The sequence below is a fragment of the Cucumis melo genome, chromosome 9, assembly GCF_025177605.1.
Source record: "Cucumis melo cultivar AY chromosome 9, USDA_Cmelo_AY_1.0, whole genome shotgun sequence".
In the NCBI taxonomy this organism is placed as follows: Eukaryota; Viridiplantae; Streptophyta; class Magnoliopsida; order Cucurbitales; family Cucurbitaceae; genus Cucumis; species Cucumis melo.
In genome coordinates, this window is record NC_066865.1 from 21,148,281 (window position 1) to 21,166,301 (window position 18,021).

The 18,021-nt window shown below is 31.7% G+C and overlaps 2 protein-coding genes across 4 annotated transcripts; one reads left to right on the plus strand and one right to left on the minus strand.

The window, feature by feature from the left end:
* The first annotated feature begins 6,159 nt into the window (after window positions 1–6,159).
* On the plus strand, window positions 6,160–10,899 carry LOC103504630 (E3 ubiquitin-protein ligase XBAT33). 3 transcript variants are annotated; one of them, XM_017043352.2, is made up of 11 exons: window positions 6,160–6,218; window positions 6,358–6,891; window positions 7,002–7,061; window positions 7,400–7,471; window positions 7,724–7,908; window positions 8,172–8,332; window positions 8,414–8,472; window positions 8,568–8,614; window positions 8,700–8,843; window positions 9,598–9,689; window positions 9,898–10,899. In XM_017043352.2, the coding sequence occupies exons 2-11, from the start codon at window positions 6,715–6,717 to the stop codon at window positions 10,437–10,439; spliced, it is 1,539 nt and encodes a 512-aa protein (XP_016898841.1). In that variant the 5' UTR covers window positions 6,160–6,218; window positions 6,358–6,714; the 3' UTR covers window positions 10,440–10,899. The 3 variants fall into 3 exon arrangements, with proteins under 3 accessions (XP_016898841.1, XP_008467228.1, XP_008467229.1); XM_008469006.3 differs by lacking the exon at window positions 6,160–6,218 and having other exon boundaries at window positions 6,286–6,891; XM_008469007.3 differs by lacking the exon at window positions 6,160–6,218 and having other exon boundaries at window positions 6,823–6,891; window positions 7,404–7,471.
* A 1,565-nt stretch (window positions 10,900–12,464) lies between these two features.
* Window positions 12,465–17,320, minus strand: LOC103504631 (protein phosphatase inhibitor 2). Its single transcript, XM_008469008.3, has 5 exons — window positions 17,098–17,320; window positions 16,467–16,507; window positions 14,836–14,957; window positions 13,363–13,539; window positions 12,465–12,979 (listed from the first exon to the last, which is right to left on the minus strand). Exons 2-5 carry the CDS (start codon window positions 16,487–16,489, stop codon window positions 12,756–12,758), a joined length of 546 nt encoding a protein of 181 aa, XP_008467230.1. The 5' UTR covers window positions 16,490–16,507; window positions 17,098–17,320; the 3' UTR covers window positions 12,465–12,755.
* Window positions 17,321–18,021: the final 701 nt, after the last annotated feature.

Sequence of the window (18,021 nt, forward strand, 5' to 3'; positions counted from 1 at the left end):
AAAATAACTCGAATAACCGACAACCTAGACTACCCAACTCATATTATGAGTTGGATTGAGTTGTTTAAATTTTGGGTTGAGTTAAGTTAAAAAATTTGGTTATTTTCAAGTTGGGATAGGCTGAGGGTTGAAAAATTCGGTTCAACCAAACCCAACTTAAATTAATAATATATATATATATATATATATATATATATATATATTATATTTTATTATTAATTTAGTAAAAGGTAAATTTAGGTCAAATGTTAAATTGTATTTTTTTTTTCTCTTTTTCCCACAACCCGACAGGTCATGGATTGGGCTGAGTTGGAAATACTATTCGAGTTATTCGACTTGTCAATCCGAAAATATGAGTTGGGTTGAAAATATCTCTCAACCCAATCCAACTCGTTTACGTCCTTATCTAAAACTAAAACACACAAAGAAACATAAAATCGAAAAGTAAATTAATAAAAATAACAACCATTTGATAGTAGGATGGATAGTATTTGGAAAAATCAGCAGCTCATTGTTACTTGTCTATTATCTCTACATGCATGAACTTTGTATTCTCTCTCTTACATGCAAGACTTCACTCAACAATCTCATCCTCATCCCTCTCATCACTCAAAATGTGAAACCTCTCTGCTCTCTTTGTAATCTATCATCATTCTTCGCTTGAGTTTGTTAACAATTATGGTAGGAAGTTTTCTATATTAACTAAGTTTAAACATACTGTTTCTAAATTTTAATAAATCTAGCAAAGTTTTACGCATCAAATTTGGGAAAAATTACTATTACTTTTTGGAATTTGTTGTAAACCGCAAAATTTTGAAAATATACGTATAATATATAGTAAAATATCAAATTATATCTAGACATTGATAGACTGCTCTATTAGTGTTTATCAATATCACTAATAGATACCGATCGATAGAAGATTATAAGTGTCTATGATCATTTATCTATCATTGAAAAAATTTAAAATTTCTCTATATTTTGTAAATGTTTTGTTTCTATTTGAAAATGTCCTATTTCTTTAATATGAAGATAAGTATTTCTTTAATGTAGTGTAACTCAATAAAAGACACTCGATAAAGAAACTAAAATAAAATATTTACCATGTATTTATTCAGTACCTCTTGGTTATCAACGTACATAGGTACCACCTGAACTAAGTTTTTGTTAACCATGTTAAAACGTATTTGATCAAAAGAATTTAAATAAAATAAAATATTTACGAAACATAAAGTAGAAGGATTTGAACCTGAGACATCTTTATCTCAGAAACAAACAGTTGTTAGTTAAGCTAAACTCATAGATAAAATTTCATTCCTTATACAATAATAATATGCTATTTGTTTATAGCGATATCTAAAGTTTTGCTGAATATTTTATTTCAATATCTCACAAAAAGACAGTGAATTTTGATATTTTGTTTGAGTAATATAAACAATAATATTATAAAGAAGTGGCTAACAACTTACTTCTACGTGTAGGTAACTACTTACTTCTTTGGGACGATTTGCATATAATTAATTGTAAATAATTGAAAGACAAATTCATTTTGACACATAAATTAAATTAAACCAAACACATAGCCACAAATATTTGAACAAATTAAAGAGTGTTGTGATTAATTGGGTCCAAGAAAGACAATGATATTCCTTTTCACTATCAAATTACATCATAATATGTTTTAAAAATAATTGAGGCCAAAACCACGTGTATCTTAATTATTTATATAATATGTATATTAATATATATATATAATATGTGTATCTTAATTTGCTTCCCAATGTCTTATCTTATTGTATCTTTATTAAATTGGTCAAAGATTCCCTTAACAAATCACGCCCAATTTTCTTTTATTAATATATATATATATATATATATATATATATATATATATATATATATATATATATATAGGGTTTATATATATAGGACATTTTTTTATATAGAAAAATAGTACAAAATATTTAAGATCGTCTATAAATAGCAAAATATTAGAACTATTTACAAAATATAGCAAAATTCATCAGAGTATTTAAAAATTTTGTAAATAGTTTCATTTATACGTTATTCATAACAATTTTTCAAATATTTATATAATATAACAAATTTAAGATTACATTGGACATTGATACCACTATAAATATTGATAGAATTATTGATAAAATCTAAAATTTTTGTTATATTTTATAAATATATTTTACAATTTTTGTTATATTTTATAAATATATTTTACATGAATCGCTATTTTTACTTTTTTTTTTTCTTGTTGATTATTTATTACCCACTAATTTGAAAAAAAAAAAAAAAAGACCCACTTTTGAGGAAAAATTATATTGATATAGTTGTTTTTGAAACTTGGAGTTTACTATCTATTTATCATTATTATTTTCTTTCTTATTGGTCGAGTTTCGAAGATTCCACTGTTATTTTTTTCAACCTTTGATAACAATTTTGTTTTTAGATCTTTGAAATTTAGGTTTGTTTTACACCATCAATCTAACCAATTATGATGTTTTTCTTTCTAAAAAGGACTTTAATTCTTAATTATATTCTATAAACAAAAATTAATATTTAACAAATAAAATTCTTATTTGATAACCAATATTTGAATATTTTTTTTTCCAAAAAACATGCTTTTGTTTTAAACAAAAGCATGTTTTTAGAAACTATTTACTTACAACCAAATTGTGAGCAATTAAGTCACCCTCGAAAGTTGTAAATAAATTATATCGATCGTTGAAGTCCAAAAGTTGCATGATCCCCATCTAAAGGAATTAGTAGAAACTAAATTTTATTAGGAAACCTAACTTGTGTCATGTTGGAAGATTCCATATATAATGATAAGAGAATATGTTTCAATCCATAAAAAAGATTCCATACATAATTCAAAAAAAAAAAAAAAAAGTTCGAAAGATTCTAGATAAGATTTGAAAACATTGAAAGTATTTGGCCCACAGCCTCATTAATTAGTATTAAACAATTCGACTAAAAGTACTAAACTACTAAAACCCTATTGAAGTTTGTATATTTATCCTCTCCTCTTTCTTTATCTTAAACTAAACGTTATTTCCTTTATCTCCAATCTATTAACTTTAGACTTTCTAACTTCACTCGTCGTATCGAATAAGAGAAAAATGTAATATATGGATATACATCTTGGAGATCGACAAATTTTGATAAATTATTATTAGAGAATTTTTGTGTGAGTATTTAAGGAGAGAAAGAAGGGTTAAGGAGGGTGGGGGCCATGATTACGAAAGCACCAAGTTTTCTTTGAAAAAGGAAGAAAAAGAGGAGTAGAAGAAGAAGAAAAGAGAGAGAGAGAGAGAGAAAAAAAAGGGAAAATAGGGGTTGTCCTTTGCGTATTGTTGGAGGGAAACGCAATAGAACGGTCACACCTTTTTTATTATTAAAACTTTGTCCCTAAATCAATCCTTCACCCTTTGATTTTGATCTTCCCATCTTCCATTCACCTAACCTAACTTCTCATCATTATTCCACCTCTTCTCATCCCCATTCCACTTTCCACTTTCCACTTTCCCCTTCCAAATCTATCTTCTTTTTAATTCTAATATATACATACATACATACATATATATATATATATATATACACACACGCATATGGTAGTTGTAGTTTACACTATTATGAGTTTCGTTCAATAAACATAAAATTTGTACTATCAATTTTTCGATATCAGAAATTTGTTACTTAAATATAGTTGATTTAGAAATTAGATTCTAATTCGATGAGAACTCCACTTCGATGAGTTTTGTAATATCCAAAATAATCCTAATTTGGACCCAAGGGAAAAATAGTATTTTTAGACGATACGCCAAGCGGATCCAAGAGAATCCAATGTGGCCCTCCTCGACATATTTCAAATTGGGGTCGAGCCCATAAGAGATCCTACGTTAAAGAGGAACAAGAGATTCCTATTTTGATGACAATTGGGAGAAGAAAAAAATTCATGTAAGTAGGCGATCCAAACATAAAAGAAGGTAACTTGAAAGTTCTAATTTTCTTTCTATATCTTAATTTTAATATTACTTCGGCGTCTAGCTTTTTTTCTTTGTTATACTGGTTATTTCTTCTTTAAAAATACAAATTCTTCATGTGTGTTTTTCTTTGACCAAATTTTAGCATCAATCATAATCCTCGAAGTGTAGACTAAACTACATTTGGTTCGGCCCGGTTATCTATTTTCCAATTATGATTGTCATGATATTCATTGAAGGATTTGTTCTGTGATTAAATAATTTTGTTCTTCTTTTGGTGATAAATTTTTTTTTCATATAGTTTAACAAATCATCTAAACCTAGTTAAGTTAGGATGCTCAAACCATTTTAAAAATTAATGATTTGATCTCCTCTCACGGTTATGGTTTATTTATTCAAAAATAAAAATAAAATAAAAGGACTAATAATAGTAATTTTTACTAGTCAAACATTATAATTCAAGAACTAAAAAAACATAACCATTTCTTATACTTAAGTTGAAAGTTGCTAACACAAACGTAACTCAATTGACACAATATTTATTTCAATCTTGAGATTAAAGATTTGATTTTTCTATCCCACACTTTAATTACTACACATATACAAAAAAATTTATCTTTAAGTTGTAAGTTTTGAAAGTTTGAATCTCTACTGAAAAACCATAAATATCATACGAAACAAAGCATATGATTTTTTTCTATTAAAAGAATTACTAACATCTTACCATATTAAAAAGAAAAAGATAATAAAAGTGAAAATTGACAAAGCATCCTTCACAGCAAAAAGAAGTCACTTTTATGATTTCTTTTTCCCAAAACAATTTCCAATTTTCAACTTTTACTCTGCCTTCATATCTTCAATCATATTTTACATATTATATATAAGTTGAGAGGTAAGAAAATTACAATGGATGGGTTGAATACCCAATTCTTTAGTTTTAATTTTTTAACATATTTGGTAAGTAATAAGAAAATAAAAATGTAAAACCAAAGAATTTAATGAAAATAGTGTATTTGATGTTTTAAAATATGTTTGGTAGAATATTGGTAAATATATTGAATCTTAATTTAAATCATGGTTTAAAATATGTTTGATATAATATATTTATTAGTCATAAAACTTTGTTGTAACTATCCACTAAACTTTAGGTTGAAGATAACCTATAGTTAATTGATTTTTATATGAATGTATTTTATGTTAAAAATTTATATAAGTATTTGCCTTACAATATCATACATTAATAATAATACATTCTACTTTTTATATTTTAATATAACAAAAATTAATTGAGTTTTAAAATTTCAAATTTAGGCTTTAGCAAAATCAAATTTAAAATATGGACACATTTAATTATAAAAGTTTGGTTTTTCTAGAATTTTTATTATGAACCAAATAGTCTAAAAAAGCATATCTCATAGGTATTTTCACTAAATCCAATAGATTTGAAAGCATAAAACAAAATTCCAATGGCTAAAAGTTTTCAAACAAAAAATTAAAAAAGTTTTTTCAGAAAACCCCAACATATTAAACCATCTATTGGTTCATATATTTTTTAAGAAAACGAAATAAACTTCGACCAGATGGTTTGTTTAAGATTCGAAATAAAATATTAAAATTTTTAAATTTTGGAACTCAAAAACTCAATACTCATAGTTGTATAATTAAAACCGTAAAAGCAAATCAATTTAAAATATTTATTAAGATCTCGTTATAAAATTATAATACATAATTTATACACGAATGTAAAAACTTTTTTAACGGCGATGATTAACAAACTTAAACTTAGAAAAAAAAAACTAGAATCTAATAGACAATAGTGAAGGTTAGTTTTTCAAAACCAATATTAATGAATCTTCACTGGATCATTTCTTACTTTATTTTTCTTTACTAATTTAGGAAGGATCATGTGATAATTTTTCTAATTTTTGGGGAAAAATAAAATAAACCTTACAAATTACAAGACAACTACATATGTCATCAACAAAACTAATACTACACTGGATCGACCAAATATAACTTTTTTGATAACAAGTAGCATAGGAGAATCTCTACTCTAAGGATGTTTTAATTTTAATGGTCGAGTAGATTTTTGGATTAAAGGGAATAAAAAGTTGTATACAAAATAAATATATAATATTTATTTAGTTTTTAGTTTTAAGAATGGTGATGGGGAGGAGATGAAACCATCATCCACCTCTTGAATGGCAGTAGTAATAATTGGTACGTTATTGCTAGCTATGGTTTGTTAAATATATATTTATTGAGAACCCATTAAAGTTGTTAATGAAATTTTGAGATTATGTTGTTGTTGTAACCAAAATGGAGATAAATTTATGAACTTTTCTAATGTTACAAACAGAGAAAGAGAGAAAAAAGAAAGTCGCATCTCACCGCAAGAACAAAGAAAAGCAAGAAAAGAGGTGAGAAAAAGTGGAAAATTTGGGCATCAAAATCTCTTTTCTTTCATCTTCTCTCTCTCTCTCTTTTCTTCTTTGAATACTCAACAAATTTGGCTCTTTCCCCATTTCTCGTCTTCTCCAACTTTTCCCTCTTCTTCTTCTTCTGGTTGTTGTTTGAGTTTTTGGATTGTTTCTGTTTGTTGAATGTGGTGTTCGAAGTAAAGGGTACGAAGAAAAAAGGGGTCTCGAGAAATTTCGTTTAAGGATCTTGACTTGATTCTATTATTCTTTTAATTCCCACCCATTTCTTGCTGAGAATGGGGAATTCATTTGGGTGTTCGGCGTCGGGGGAGAGATTGGTGTCGGCAGCGAGAGATGGCGACTTGGTTGAGGCTAAAATGCTTTTGGATTGCAACCCATGTCTCGCTAAATACTCCACTTTCGGTGGTCTTAATTCCCCTCTCCATTTTGCAGCTGCTAAAGGCCACAACGAGGTTTGTTTTTCTATTTTGCTTCTCTAATTAGATTCATCTTTCTGATTGCTTTCTTGGTTTTTCTTTAATTGTTTATTTTTTTCATGTATTGTGTTCTGTGTTTTTCTTAGATTGTGTCCTTGTTGCTTGAAAATGGAGCTGATGTGAATTCCAGGAATTACTGTGGCCAGGTATGTGACTTTGATGCTTTTTCCTCGTTCTGGGTTTTTTTTAAAAAAAAATTGGGAGCCTGATCATCACAACAGTGAGGATTTTAGTTTTATCACTTTCTGTCCAAATTCTAAGAATGGAATTTTGGAACCCCTGTTTTTGTTCTTGATGAGGTTTAATTGGATTATTAACAACTTGGGGGCTGTTACAATTACCCCATTATGATGAGCCGAATTTGTAGGGCACGCTGCCGTTTGTTTTTCAATGTTCTAAGTGCACAAAACCTGACATTTTCTTTTATGCAGTAATTACCCTAAAATGAATATGTGTTTTACTTGTTTTGTTCATGTCTATGAAGACAGCAGTGATGCAAGCTTGTCGATATGGGCACTGGGAAGTTGTACAAACTCTTCTAGTTTTCAGATGCAATGTGAGTTCTTAAATTGGAATTTAGCTTTCCTACTGTCATTTATAAGTTGTTTGGTAGCTAGCATGAAAATGACGGTCTTTGTTAAGATGTTTTAGCTGTAGTTTGAGAAATATTCTCGCATGTAACTGCCACAAAGGCATGATACTTTTGAGTTATTGCTTTTTCTTGTTCCTGTTTCTTTAGTGTCTATTTACCAATTGCTGTTGTTTCGAGATTGAGTTGTGATGTTAATAGCTTGTTTGTTGTAATCAGGTAATGAGAGCAGACTACCTCAGTGGTCGGACTGCTCTCCATTTTGCTGCCGTAAATGGTCATGTGAGATGTCTAAGACTTATTGTGGCCGACTTTGTTCCTAGTGTTCCCTATGAGGCTATTAATAGTCAGTCAGTCATCAGCAGAAGTGATGGTGTAAATGTGAAGAACAAATGCGAACAAGGGTACTTGGCTCGTTTTGCTTTGCATCTAAACATAGAATTTGTGTAGTTACTAGCTGGTTTTATTTTAATGGAGAAAAAATTACTTTTGTAATAGTTAAACAAATCATGAATGTGACTTTCTTGAAAATAAATCAAGATTATATTACCATGTATGTTAGACCAAATTTCAAGTTGTGACATACTGGTTGTTTACCATGGAGTATTGTAGACTTTGCTTGACCTGTTTATTATTCTCGTGATTTATTTTTGTGTTTCCAGTGCAGTGCTTTGTCCAAGTTTATAAATAAGGCAGCTGATGGTGGCATTACTGCTCTTCATATGGCTGCATTAAATGGATATTATGACTGTGTGCATCTTCTTCTTGACCTACATGCTAATGTTTCTGTGGTAACATTTCATTACGGGACCTCTATGGATTTGATAGGTAACTCTCTCAAAATGTGCTTCTAAATCTTAATGGTGCTTTGTGATCTTTCATTAATAGTAACCGATTATATCCTTATAGGAGCTGGAAGCACTCCATTGCATTATGCAGCTTGTGGGGGTAACTTGAAGTGCTGTCAGGCAAGATGTCCTTCGACTTTAAGAGTAAAATTTTGGCTTTAACTAATGACATTTGAATATTCCCTTAACATTTTTGTTCGTTTTAAATGTTACAGATTCTCCTTGCAAGAGGTGCCTCGCGGATGACTTTAAATTGCAATGGGTATATTTTTTACCTCACTGTGTTTGCTATTCTCTTTCTATCTCTAATTGTTACTTGTCTGATGTAAAATGCAACTATCTTTCAGGTGGCTTCCGTTAGATGTAGCCAGAATGTGGGGACGCCACTGGCTTGAACCTCTGCTAGCTCCCAATTCTGACTCTATATTACCGAGATTCCCCACTTCCAACCACCTATCCTTGCCTCTACTGAGTGCATTAAACATTGCCAGGTATTTGTTTATTTGCTGTGTTTTGGAGTTTCATATTGGTTCACAGTTGTATGGAATTGGAATAAATTACTGCATCTTATTGATGTTATTGGACATATTTTTTGTTTTAAGAAGTTGTTTCTATCTGAGAAGATAAGCTTTTGGTAGTGCGTGTTGGTGAACTCAAAAGAGGCAACTAGAGGCGTGTCAAGAGTTATATAGATGTGATGATTTTACATTGTGGAACATAACAGACATAAAGTACTTTTTCTATTATTTTTTGCTGTCTATAAAATAACAAGTTCTTCGTGTCAGTGGAGATGTCGTCAAGCTCAACTTAGTTTTATGAGTCGAAGTTAGAGGGTTATGGAAGCTGTTTCATGTTTGACTTGATCAATTAGATTAAATGAATGTAGGAGCTGTTTTTAATTCCATAGTCCCTTGTTACACCAAAGAAAATTGAAGGGATTTCTACAAATGTTAGACACTATGTGCAAGTTTAATTAATTAACTAGTTGAATCCTTGCCGCCTCCCATTGAAGTAATTTATCCTTATATTTTAGTGAGAAAAGAGACCTGATTGGGATGGAGCTGTCAAGTTTTTTCCCCTTTTTTTAAGATCAAGCAGTTTCATGGAAGAGCTGCTATGCCGTGGTCAATACCTATATGATGTTGGACTCTAGTTTTTGATGAAAGTTGAATTCCTTGTATAAAACAAGGGCATACCCTTTAGTGGGTTTGTAATGTGAATGATGATATGTATAATTTTCTGCAGAGAATGCGGTTTTAAATCTATGGGAGCAACCTCCGACGATGGGGATACCTGTGCTGTCTGTCTGGAGAGAGTATGTTCCGTGGCAGCAGAGGGTAAGTTTCTCTTTCATACATTTAACATCTGAATCTTGTTTTCCTTTTGTGGCATATTTTGGTTTACTTTTTGAGATGATTTTCATGCCCACAATTTTGTATTTTCTGATTGGGCTGATATAGCAGAAAAAAATTTCTTTCTCAAGAAGTACTTTGAAATGTTTAAATTTTGGTGGTTGGAGTAATTTTTGAACTTGTTTTTATGTAGGATGTGGGCATGAGCTTTGTGTGAGATGTGCACTCTATCTTTGTTCGACCAGCAATATCCATTCGGAAATGATTGGCTCATTGGGCTCTATTCCGTGTCCACTTTGCAGACACGGTATTATATCTTTCGTAAAATTGTCAAGTGCTACCGCAAAAGAAAAACAACTTCATCTGTCTCTTAGCATATGCAGCCCATGCATTCTTCATACCGGCGATGCCGAAGATCAAGCTTCAACTTGTACGCCAGAGATCCGTAAGAACCGTGTGGCTTCAGTTTCTTCAGATGTATTTTGTCCAGTAACTTGCAGCCCATTCCCTTCTTCTGCTATTCCTTTGTGTACATGCAATGACGGTCCATGCCCGACTTTCGAGTCCCGAGACGTTGGAACAGAAGATGAATCACCCCGTCAATCACAAACAACCCCTATAGACCAGGACAAATTGGGAGGTCCAAGGTCAGAAAGAACTAGCTGTTCAAGCATGTTTTGGGGCAGGAGAAGCTGTAGCAGGGAGAATCAATGCAATTCAGAGATAAACGCTTGACATGTCTGCTTGGTATCAGGTCCGTCATCTCGACGAGACTTGAGAATTTATAGTAACAACGATCCTGAAAGTTCCAGTGGAGATAAATGTCATGGATTCAAAGTCCGGTGTAACATGGTTCATTTCTCTTCGGTTTTGTTCCCAATTTTCCTGATGCCTTTAGGAGGCGTGGTTGGTGTGAATGATTTGTTTGGGAATGACAGCAGTTTTGACCATTGTTCTGCTTCAAACTCATTGCTGCTGCTGCTGCTTTTACTATAATATAGGTAGGGGAAAGATTTGTAAAATTTAAGATTTGCAAAATTTGTATGCGTTGGAATTTTAGTTTCAGCTTTCAGTGTAATTGAATGAATATCAGTAAAAGGAAAAAAAAAAAGAAGAAAAAGAGAATACTATTTATTAGATGTCAATACTTTGAAGATTTTTCACTATCAATATCAAATAGCTTATTGGCCACTAACCCAAGTGCATATTTCAATATTAGGTTGAATTATGGTATTGTGATCTTCAAATTTAGTTGTTTCCATATCTATGCTATATTAAATAAATTTTGTGCTTTCTTTCACTAATGTTACTCTTAAACTTTGCTGTTGATGCTAGTACATGAACAGAAACATGTCTTTGAACTTTGTGCTTCGTTTCAATATTTAATCATCTAAAATTTCTTGTTCAGATTCCAGCTCCTCCATTTCATTTATCCTTCAATTTATGGCTTAGTGTACATATATATATATTTCTTTAACACCCTTTTGTTCCCTACTCTAAAATAATTGAATCATTCGGAATCTCTTTCCCCCAATAGGAAACCCTTTCCTTGAGTAGTAAAGAATTGATACATTTGAAACAAACTTATACATACTTTAATTTTTCATTCTATTTGTCCAATTTTTCGATATAAATATTAGTAAGAGTTTTTCTAGTAAGTGAGCTAAATTTCACTTAATTTTCAAGTATTCACAAGAAAAAGTTATTCCAACTATTCCAAATGCACTTTACATATTTATATTACGAGTTTTTTGAAAATAAAAACAAATGACAAACTATTTACAAAATCGTTAAGAGACAAAATTTATTAAATTTAAGAGTTTTTTCAAAAATAGAAAAAATTAACAAACTATTTACAAAATCAATAAAGGATAAAATTTATTATACTTGAAACTTAATTTTTTTAGTAAATAAATTAAGTATAAATACTTTGTAAAATGTTTTATTTTTAACCATTTCTATTCACACTATTTCGATTATATTAATTAAAAGCATAAAAGAATAAACTAACCTAAATTTTCCAATTTTCACTCTCCAATTTAGTTGACAGTGTAATTCTTAAATTTTTGTAGTAATTTTTTTTTTATATTTGATCTATAAATTTCCAGAATTACAAATACGATCTCTAAATTTTCAACTACATAGAAAATTAATACAAATTTACTGCTAAACATAGATAAACGAATTTTAAAATTCTTGAATTTCTCTAAATAAAAAACTAAATGTTTAAAAACTCAAACACTAAAACACTTTCCAAATTGAGAACTGAACTTACAACTTTTTACGTTCTTGGTACCTGAGTTTCACTTCATTTTAATTCCAATTAGACAATCAATCCATATACTTCCAGTAAATCAATTCAGTTCTAATACTTACAACAAGTCCCAAATTTAGCTTAACTTTAATTGAAATTTATTAGCTAATAACAATAGTTTTGCTAACCAGAAAAAATCCAGAATGAATTTCATATTTTCTAAATTTATGAAGAAATACAAATGCAACAAGATAACAGCAAGACTTTTAAAATTTACTGGAAGTGCCTATCTAAATCTGAGCACTAAAATGAAATTAGTTTAAATCAACAATTTAACTTCAAAACTTTCTGAATTAGCTCAAAATCATGTAATATCATTCAGAACATAAACAACCATAGAAATGTAGAATTACCCCATAAAAATAACCATCAAAATTAGCTGAGCATCCCAAAAAATATATAGAGATATATATATATATATATATATGAACTCGCACAAACACACAAGAAAAGAAAGACATCAACAATTATAATTCATGGAAAATTTCTGCATCAAGTTCAAAGGAAATGGCTAATTAAGCCAGAGGGGGAAAAAAGGAAGTCAGGTGTATCATACTCTGGCCACATTTGAGAGGGACAAAGAAATGAAGTTATTTACAAGTACAGAGTACACAAAGTAAAAATATATATATAAAAATAATAAAAGACATTGCAAATTTAGCACCCAAACAATTTCTTATCAAATGGGGTCTTCTTCACTCAGTGGGATGTTTTTTCCTTTTTGCTTATAGCTGAGATCAACCTCCAACTCCATTGGTTGGTGGCGATGATTGTGATAAATGACCTTTATTCTTCTTCTCAATATCAATATCCCTCACACCTTTCCCCATCATATCCATCTCAACATCGTCTTCATCATCTTCGTCCACTAAAAGTGACCCATTCCTCCGCAGTTCTCTAATTTTCCTAAATTCGTCATAGTGTGCTCTTCTGTGTTCCTTAAAGCTCAAATTTCCCTTATCTGTTTCCAAACCCGACCAAAAATATGCCAAAAACAATCAAGCATCAGTATTTACTGAACTTGAAGAAAATATCAAACAAGATGCTATAAATTTCTTTCTTTTTTAGATAAAGATCATTTAACGATGGGGCAGCCGCCAAGTTTATGTGATGACTGCAAAATCAACCTTGAAAGAGATCACAGTCAAATAACACAGCATTCGGATAAACAGCATTGTGAAGATCAAACATTAAAAAACGTTACCAATCAAGCAATGATTACCGTTGGTTGTTTGATGCTAAGGTTAGATCATCTTATAAAACTGCTTGTACTTGAAATCCAAGAAAATACGTTAAGATAGGCAATGGATGTAAAATAAATGAGCAGAGATGGGAAATTGGGACCTTCTTCATCTTGGTCCATGGCATCTGATTCATCCTCAGAAGATGTCCAACCACTGGATCGCTGGCTGCTTTTACCACTTGAGGAAGCCACATCGTTCAATGCAGTTCGAATGGCTTCAGCATGCATTGCATCACCAACACACAAGTCAAAATTCTCCCGCACAGGAGAGAGAGAATCTGCATCAAACAAAAGAACAATTAGAATCTTGGGATGTACTAATCTAGAGTCTAGATAGACTGTCAAAGTGAGCAAAATTTTACTCCTAAGCATATCATTTGGGCAACCCACCGAAATGATCAAAAGCTTATTAAAGCTTTCTCACCAAAACCAAACTCACCATGTACATATTTACTATTTTACCCATAAACCTAGCCAAAATATTCAATAATGCAATATATATGCACACAGACCAGGTTAACCACAGCACCTGACAGTTAAGTAAAGTTGACTAGACACTTTGTATTATTGCTAGGCTGCCGTGGTTTAAATAAAATAGTTTTATAGTTAAGTTGTTGATGTAGCAAAAACATATTCATTATCATTACTGTTAATATTAAAAATATAAAAAATTGAAAAAGTTTTATTACTATTTTCTTCTCTCTCCTCCCAAACTCACACAACCCACCTCCACCGTACTATCAATGCACATCATTGCTTGCTACCTCTCTTTTTCCCCACTCCGTCAGTAGCCCTCACTGCCTACCACCTGCCATCAAACGTTAGGCCTCTTCCAACACTGACAATAACTCTCAATAAACTCACTTCCCACGATGAACTCGTGCCACTACCGCATTGAACCCCTTCCTCTTCTCCACTGATCCAAATCTGGAACTTGTTCCAAATTTAGAAATCATTCCAATTTCCAAATTTGAAATGGCGTTAGGGTGGCTCTTCGGGTGTCGAAAGGTCGCCAGAGCAGAAGATGACAAAGGAAGGGTGGTAAGGCAGTTCAAGTTGGGGGGAGATAGAGAAGAGAGAGAAAGAATAGATGAGGGAATAAGGAAGATGAAGGTTGAAGGAAAATGATGGGACACCAGATCGGTGGTGGAGTGAAGAAAAGAAGCAGCAATGATCGGCAGCAGAAGCGTGAAGGTGGGAGGTGGAGAAAGAAGAGAAAAAAGAAAAATATTATATTGATTTTAACATTAAAAAATAATAAATACAAATTTCCCCATCAGCAACTTAAAAACTATAAAATTAACCTATCTACGCCATCTTTGTCCAATAATAATTATAAGAAAAAAGTGTCCACCCAGTCCTACACAAAAGAAAATTGATAAAAGAACCAAAATTGTTAATGGTAAGGACAAAAACTAGATTAATCCAAACTTTAGGAGCTAAAATGTTGAGTTTAAGACCTCAAAGAACAAACCCTGGGGACCAAAAGTGTACTTTTTTTCCCATAAAAGAAGTATCACAGTAAATAATAAATTCATTGGCTATTGCATGCTTCTTGTAGAAGGAAAACATACCATCATCATCAATCATGGGATGATAAGGCGTCTTAGGTTCGGTAATTTTCTGTCTCACAGGTTTATTTGCTTCAATTTGACCAATATTACTTTCATCCCACTTCACATGGCGCCCACGGCCACTACAAGAACAGAAAGATAAAGCTCAAATTTGTAGAATAAAGGTGAACTAATTCTAAAATTAAGTCAAGAAAAACCACAAAATAGGACGATGACCAGTCAACAAGAATATTCCAAGTGATGCAAACTAATGCTCCTTCTGTTAACTAATCGACATTTGCCATTTTCATGAAAGGAATAAAGATCTGCATGAAAATTCCACAAAAGAACAACTACGCCTTATCTTATTAGAAGTTTTAATAACAAATAGCTCATTCAGAGATCATGAATACATGAACATATAAGCATGAGTGGGTATTTGCAAATGAAGATTAGGAATGAAAGAATAAATAGCTATTTGAAACACTACAAGGCCCATAGAAACATTAGAAAAGCGGGGTTTTAAACACATATAGAGGGTAAATTCAACATTACTTCATCTGGCTAACATTTTGATTTGCTCAAATGTCAAAAGCACCTAAGCAATTGAACACTTAACATTTCCTTACTAGAATAAATTGCATACGACCCTATAAGTCAAACCTATCTCCAATCAATATCACCACTTAAAAAAAAAAAAAAAAAAAAAAAAAAAGAAAAGAAATCTCCAATCAACACTAACAAGAGAAGAAGAAAAATTGCAAACACTTAACATTTCCTTACTAGAATAAATTGCATACGACCCTATAAGTCAAACCTATCTCCAATCAATATCACCACTTTAAAAAAATGAAAAAAAAAAAAAGACATTTCCAATCAACACTAACAAGAGAAGAAGAAAAATTGCAAGAGACCGTATTCAAATCACTACAACTGGAGTCACATAACCTAATCATGCTACCATATCAACATGGCCTAGAAATTAGAATTGAAGATATGAGTACGTTAGGTACTTAAGCACCTTGGAGAACCATACCCCAAAAGTCAGCTATTGGGGTGGGAGAGTCAAACCACTCAAGTACCACATTGGTCATCCCATTCTAACCAATGTGGAACAAAGGTATCCCACACTACCTTGGTTCCTAACAGACTAGGATGCTTAGAAAAGGTGCAAAACGGAATGTGCACTGTGCCACTATCTGCCCCATCTTACAAGTAATAATGAAGGGGTTTAATGCCAGAAAGCAACGTTGTTTTTGCGGGGCAGTAGAATTCCAAACCTTGTTCATTTTTTTTACATATATATACAAATATCAATAACCTCTTTCTCCAAGCTTTCCTTGTGCTTGTATAGGTTGGAGCTAACTAAGACCAGACCTTAATATCAGTTAAAGGGTATTTTTAGCTTGCCATTCACTGATTCACATTTTTCTTACTTTTAAGCCCATTTACAGAAGTTTTGGAGCCTGAGCGAACAAGTTAAGTAATAACAACATGGGCATCTCCTTGGTTAAAAACAAAAGAGGAGAAGAAAATTCGAGAGCAATTGACCATGGGTGGGAAGACCTGACCAAGGAGCATGAGGTTCCATATTTATTTCGGCGAACAATCAAGAAAACAGATGCAATGCAAAGTTATAAAATACCTCATACCTTTTTGATTCTTTTCCACTCATCTTCACCTCTTTGTGGACCTGTCCATGAAAAATAAACCCAAAGAAATTGGTGAGTATTTCACCGAACCACCAGAAAGAAGAGAATGCTCAAACGTCTTTTGCTCCTCTATCTCATACTGGCAAAACATCGACTCCTAATTTCTTGGCCCAATTCAACCATGAAATCCAGGATGGACATCCACTAAAATATCAAATGTCCCACAATTTTCCAATGGCTAATGCTCATATAAGCAGATAATTGACACGTGAGCTTCAGCATCAGCTTTACCCAAAATAATTCTACCTAATATCCTCCTATTCAATACGCTACTATATTTCCCCCGACATCATACATGCATTTCTTAGTATATGAATGTGCCAGAATCAATCTATAATTAAAAAAACGCGCGAAAATGCTTCATTTGCATCTTCTGTTCTATGTTTATCGATTATTCAATACAGAAACCCACTTTCAAATAAACAACCCCACATAATCCCTAAAACAAACTTAATCTATTTTCATGCTGACAAAACATCATTGCTTTTTACAATTCCCTCAAACATATAAACGACCTACACATGTTCTTTAAACCAAAGCCTCAAAGAGGGAAAAGGCATGGGAGTGATACCGTTTGTCAACGTCCAGAACAACGACTGTTTGAAACAAAAACAGGAGGGTGTGAGAAGGAGGAGATGGAGGATAAGAGATCCAAGATCTGCCGAATGCTGTCATGCAACGGCGATCCGAAACAGAGATGAGCGGAAAAGAAAAAGAGATGAGACCGAGCGACGAGGAGAAATAGAAAGAGAAAGAGAGAGGCAATAAAAGGAAGAATATGAATGAAGGGAGAGAGATGGAGCGGAACTTTGGAGCGAGGTCATCTTCATCATTTGGGTATGGGCTTTTTTTCAAAGGTAAAAGTCCCAATGGTCCGTGGGCCGTGGACACATTCTCTCCTGATTCGGAAATAATTTTTAAAATAATTATTAAGTATTGTAGCAAATATTTTAAAATATTGTAAATACAGAAGTCTATCAATAATAGACTTCTATCGTTGATAGACTTTTATAGTTTTTATCAATGATAGACCAACATTTGCTATGTACTCTATCAGTGATAAATTTTGACAGATTTTGCTATATTTATAATTTTTTTAAAATGTTGCTATATACTTAATTATTTTGAATATAATTGCTACATTTGCAACTATCACTAAAAGGTAACCTAATATTTAGGTAATTGAATCGGGAGGAAGAGAGTGAGTTTATGTTTGTTAGCCTACATTCTCGTACAACCTAATTTAGACGATATAACAGTAGTAATATCGATGGTAATAAAATTAAGTCATAGAAAATGTAATACGATGTTTACGAGAATGCAAGAAAACAATCTATTAGTTCAACTTTACGAATTCGATTGGGTATAATCTTAATAAAATTGTACCGATAAATCAATCATAATGAACTACGATAGCAAACGTAATTAGATTGTTCTTTTCTTGTTGTGTTCACCTAAAACTATGAATTTTGAGTTAACTTAAACCATAACGACA

Bases quoted from the DNA above. Each gene is read 5' to 3' on its own strand.
- LOC103504631 (XM_008469008.3), bottom strand. From the start codon at position 16,489: ATGAGTGGAAAAGAATCAAAAAG. The intron at 13,540-14,835 runs GTATGTTTTCCT...TGTTTGATGCAG, and splicing joins TCCCATGATTGATGATGATG to ATTCTCTCTCTCCTGTGCGG. The intron at 12,980-13,362 runs GTCCCAATTTCC...GTTTGGAAACAG, and splicing joins CATGGACCAAGATGAAGAAG to ATAAGGGAAATTTGAGCTTT.
- LOC103504630 (XM_017043352.2), top strand. From the start codon at position 6,715: ATGGGGAATTCATTTGGGTGTTCGGCGTCGGGGGAGAGATTGGTGTCG. The intron at 6,892-7,001 runs GTTTGTTTTTCT...TGTTTTTCTTAG, and splicing joins CTGCTAAAGGCCACAACGAG to ATTGTGTCCTTGTTGCTTGA. The intron at 8,844-9,597 runs GTATTTGTTTAT...AATTTTCTGCAG, and splicing joins AGTGCATTAAACATTGCCAG to AGAATGCGGTTTTAAATCTA.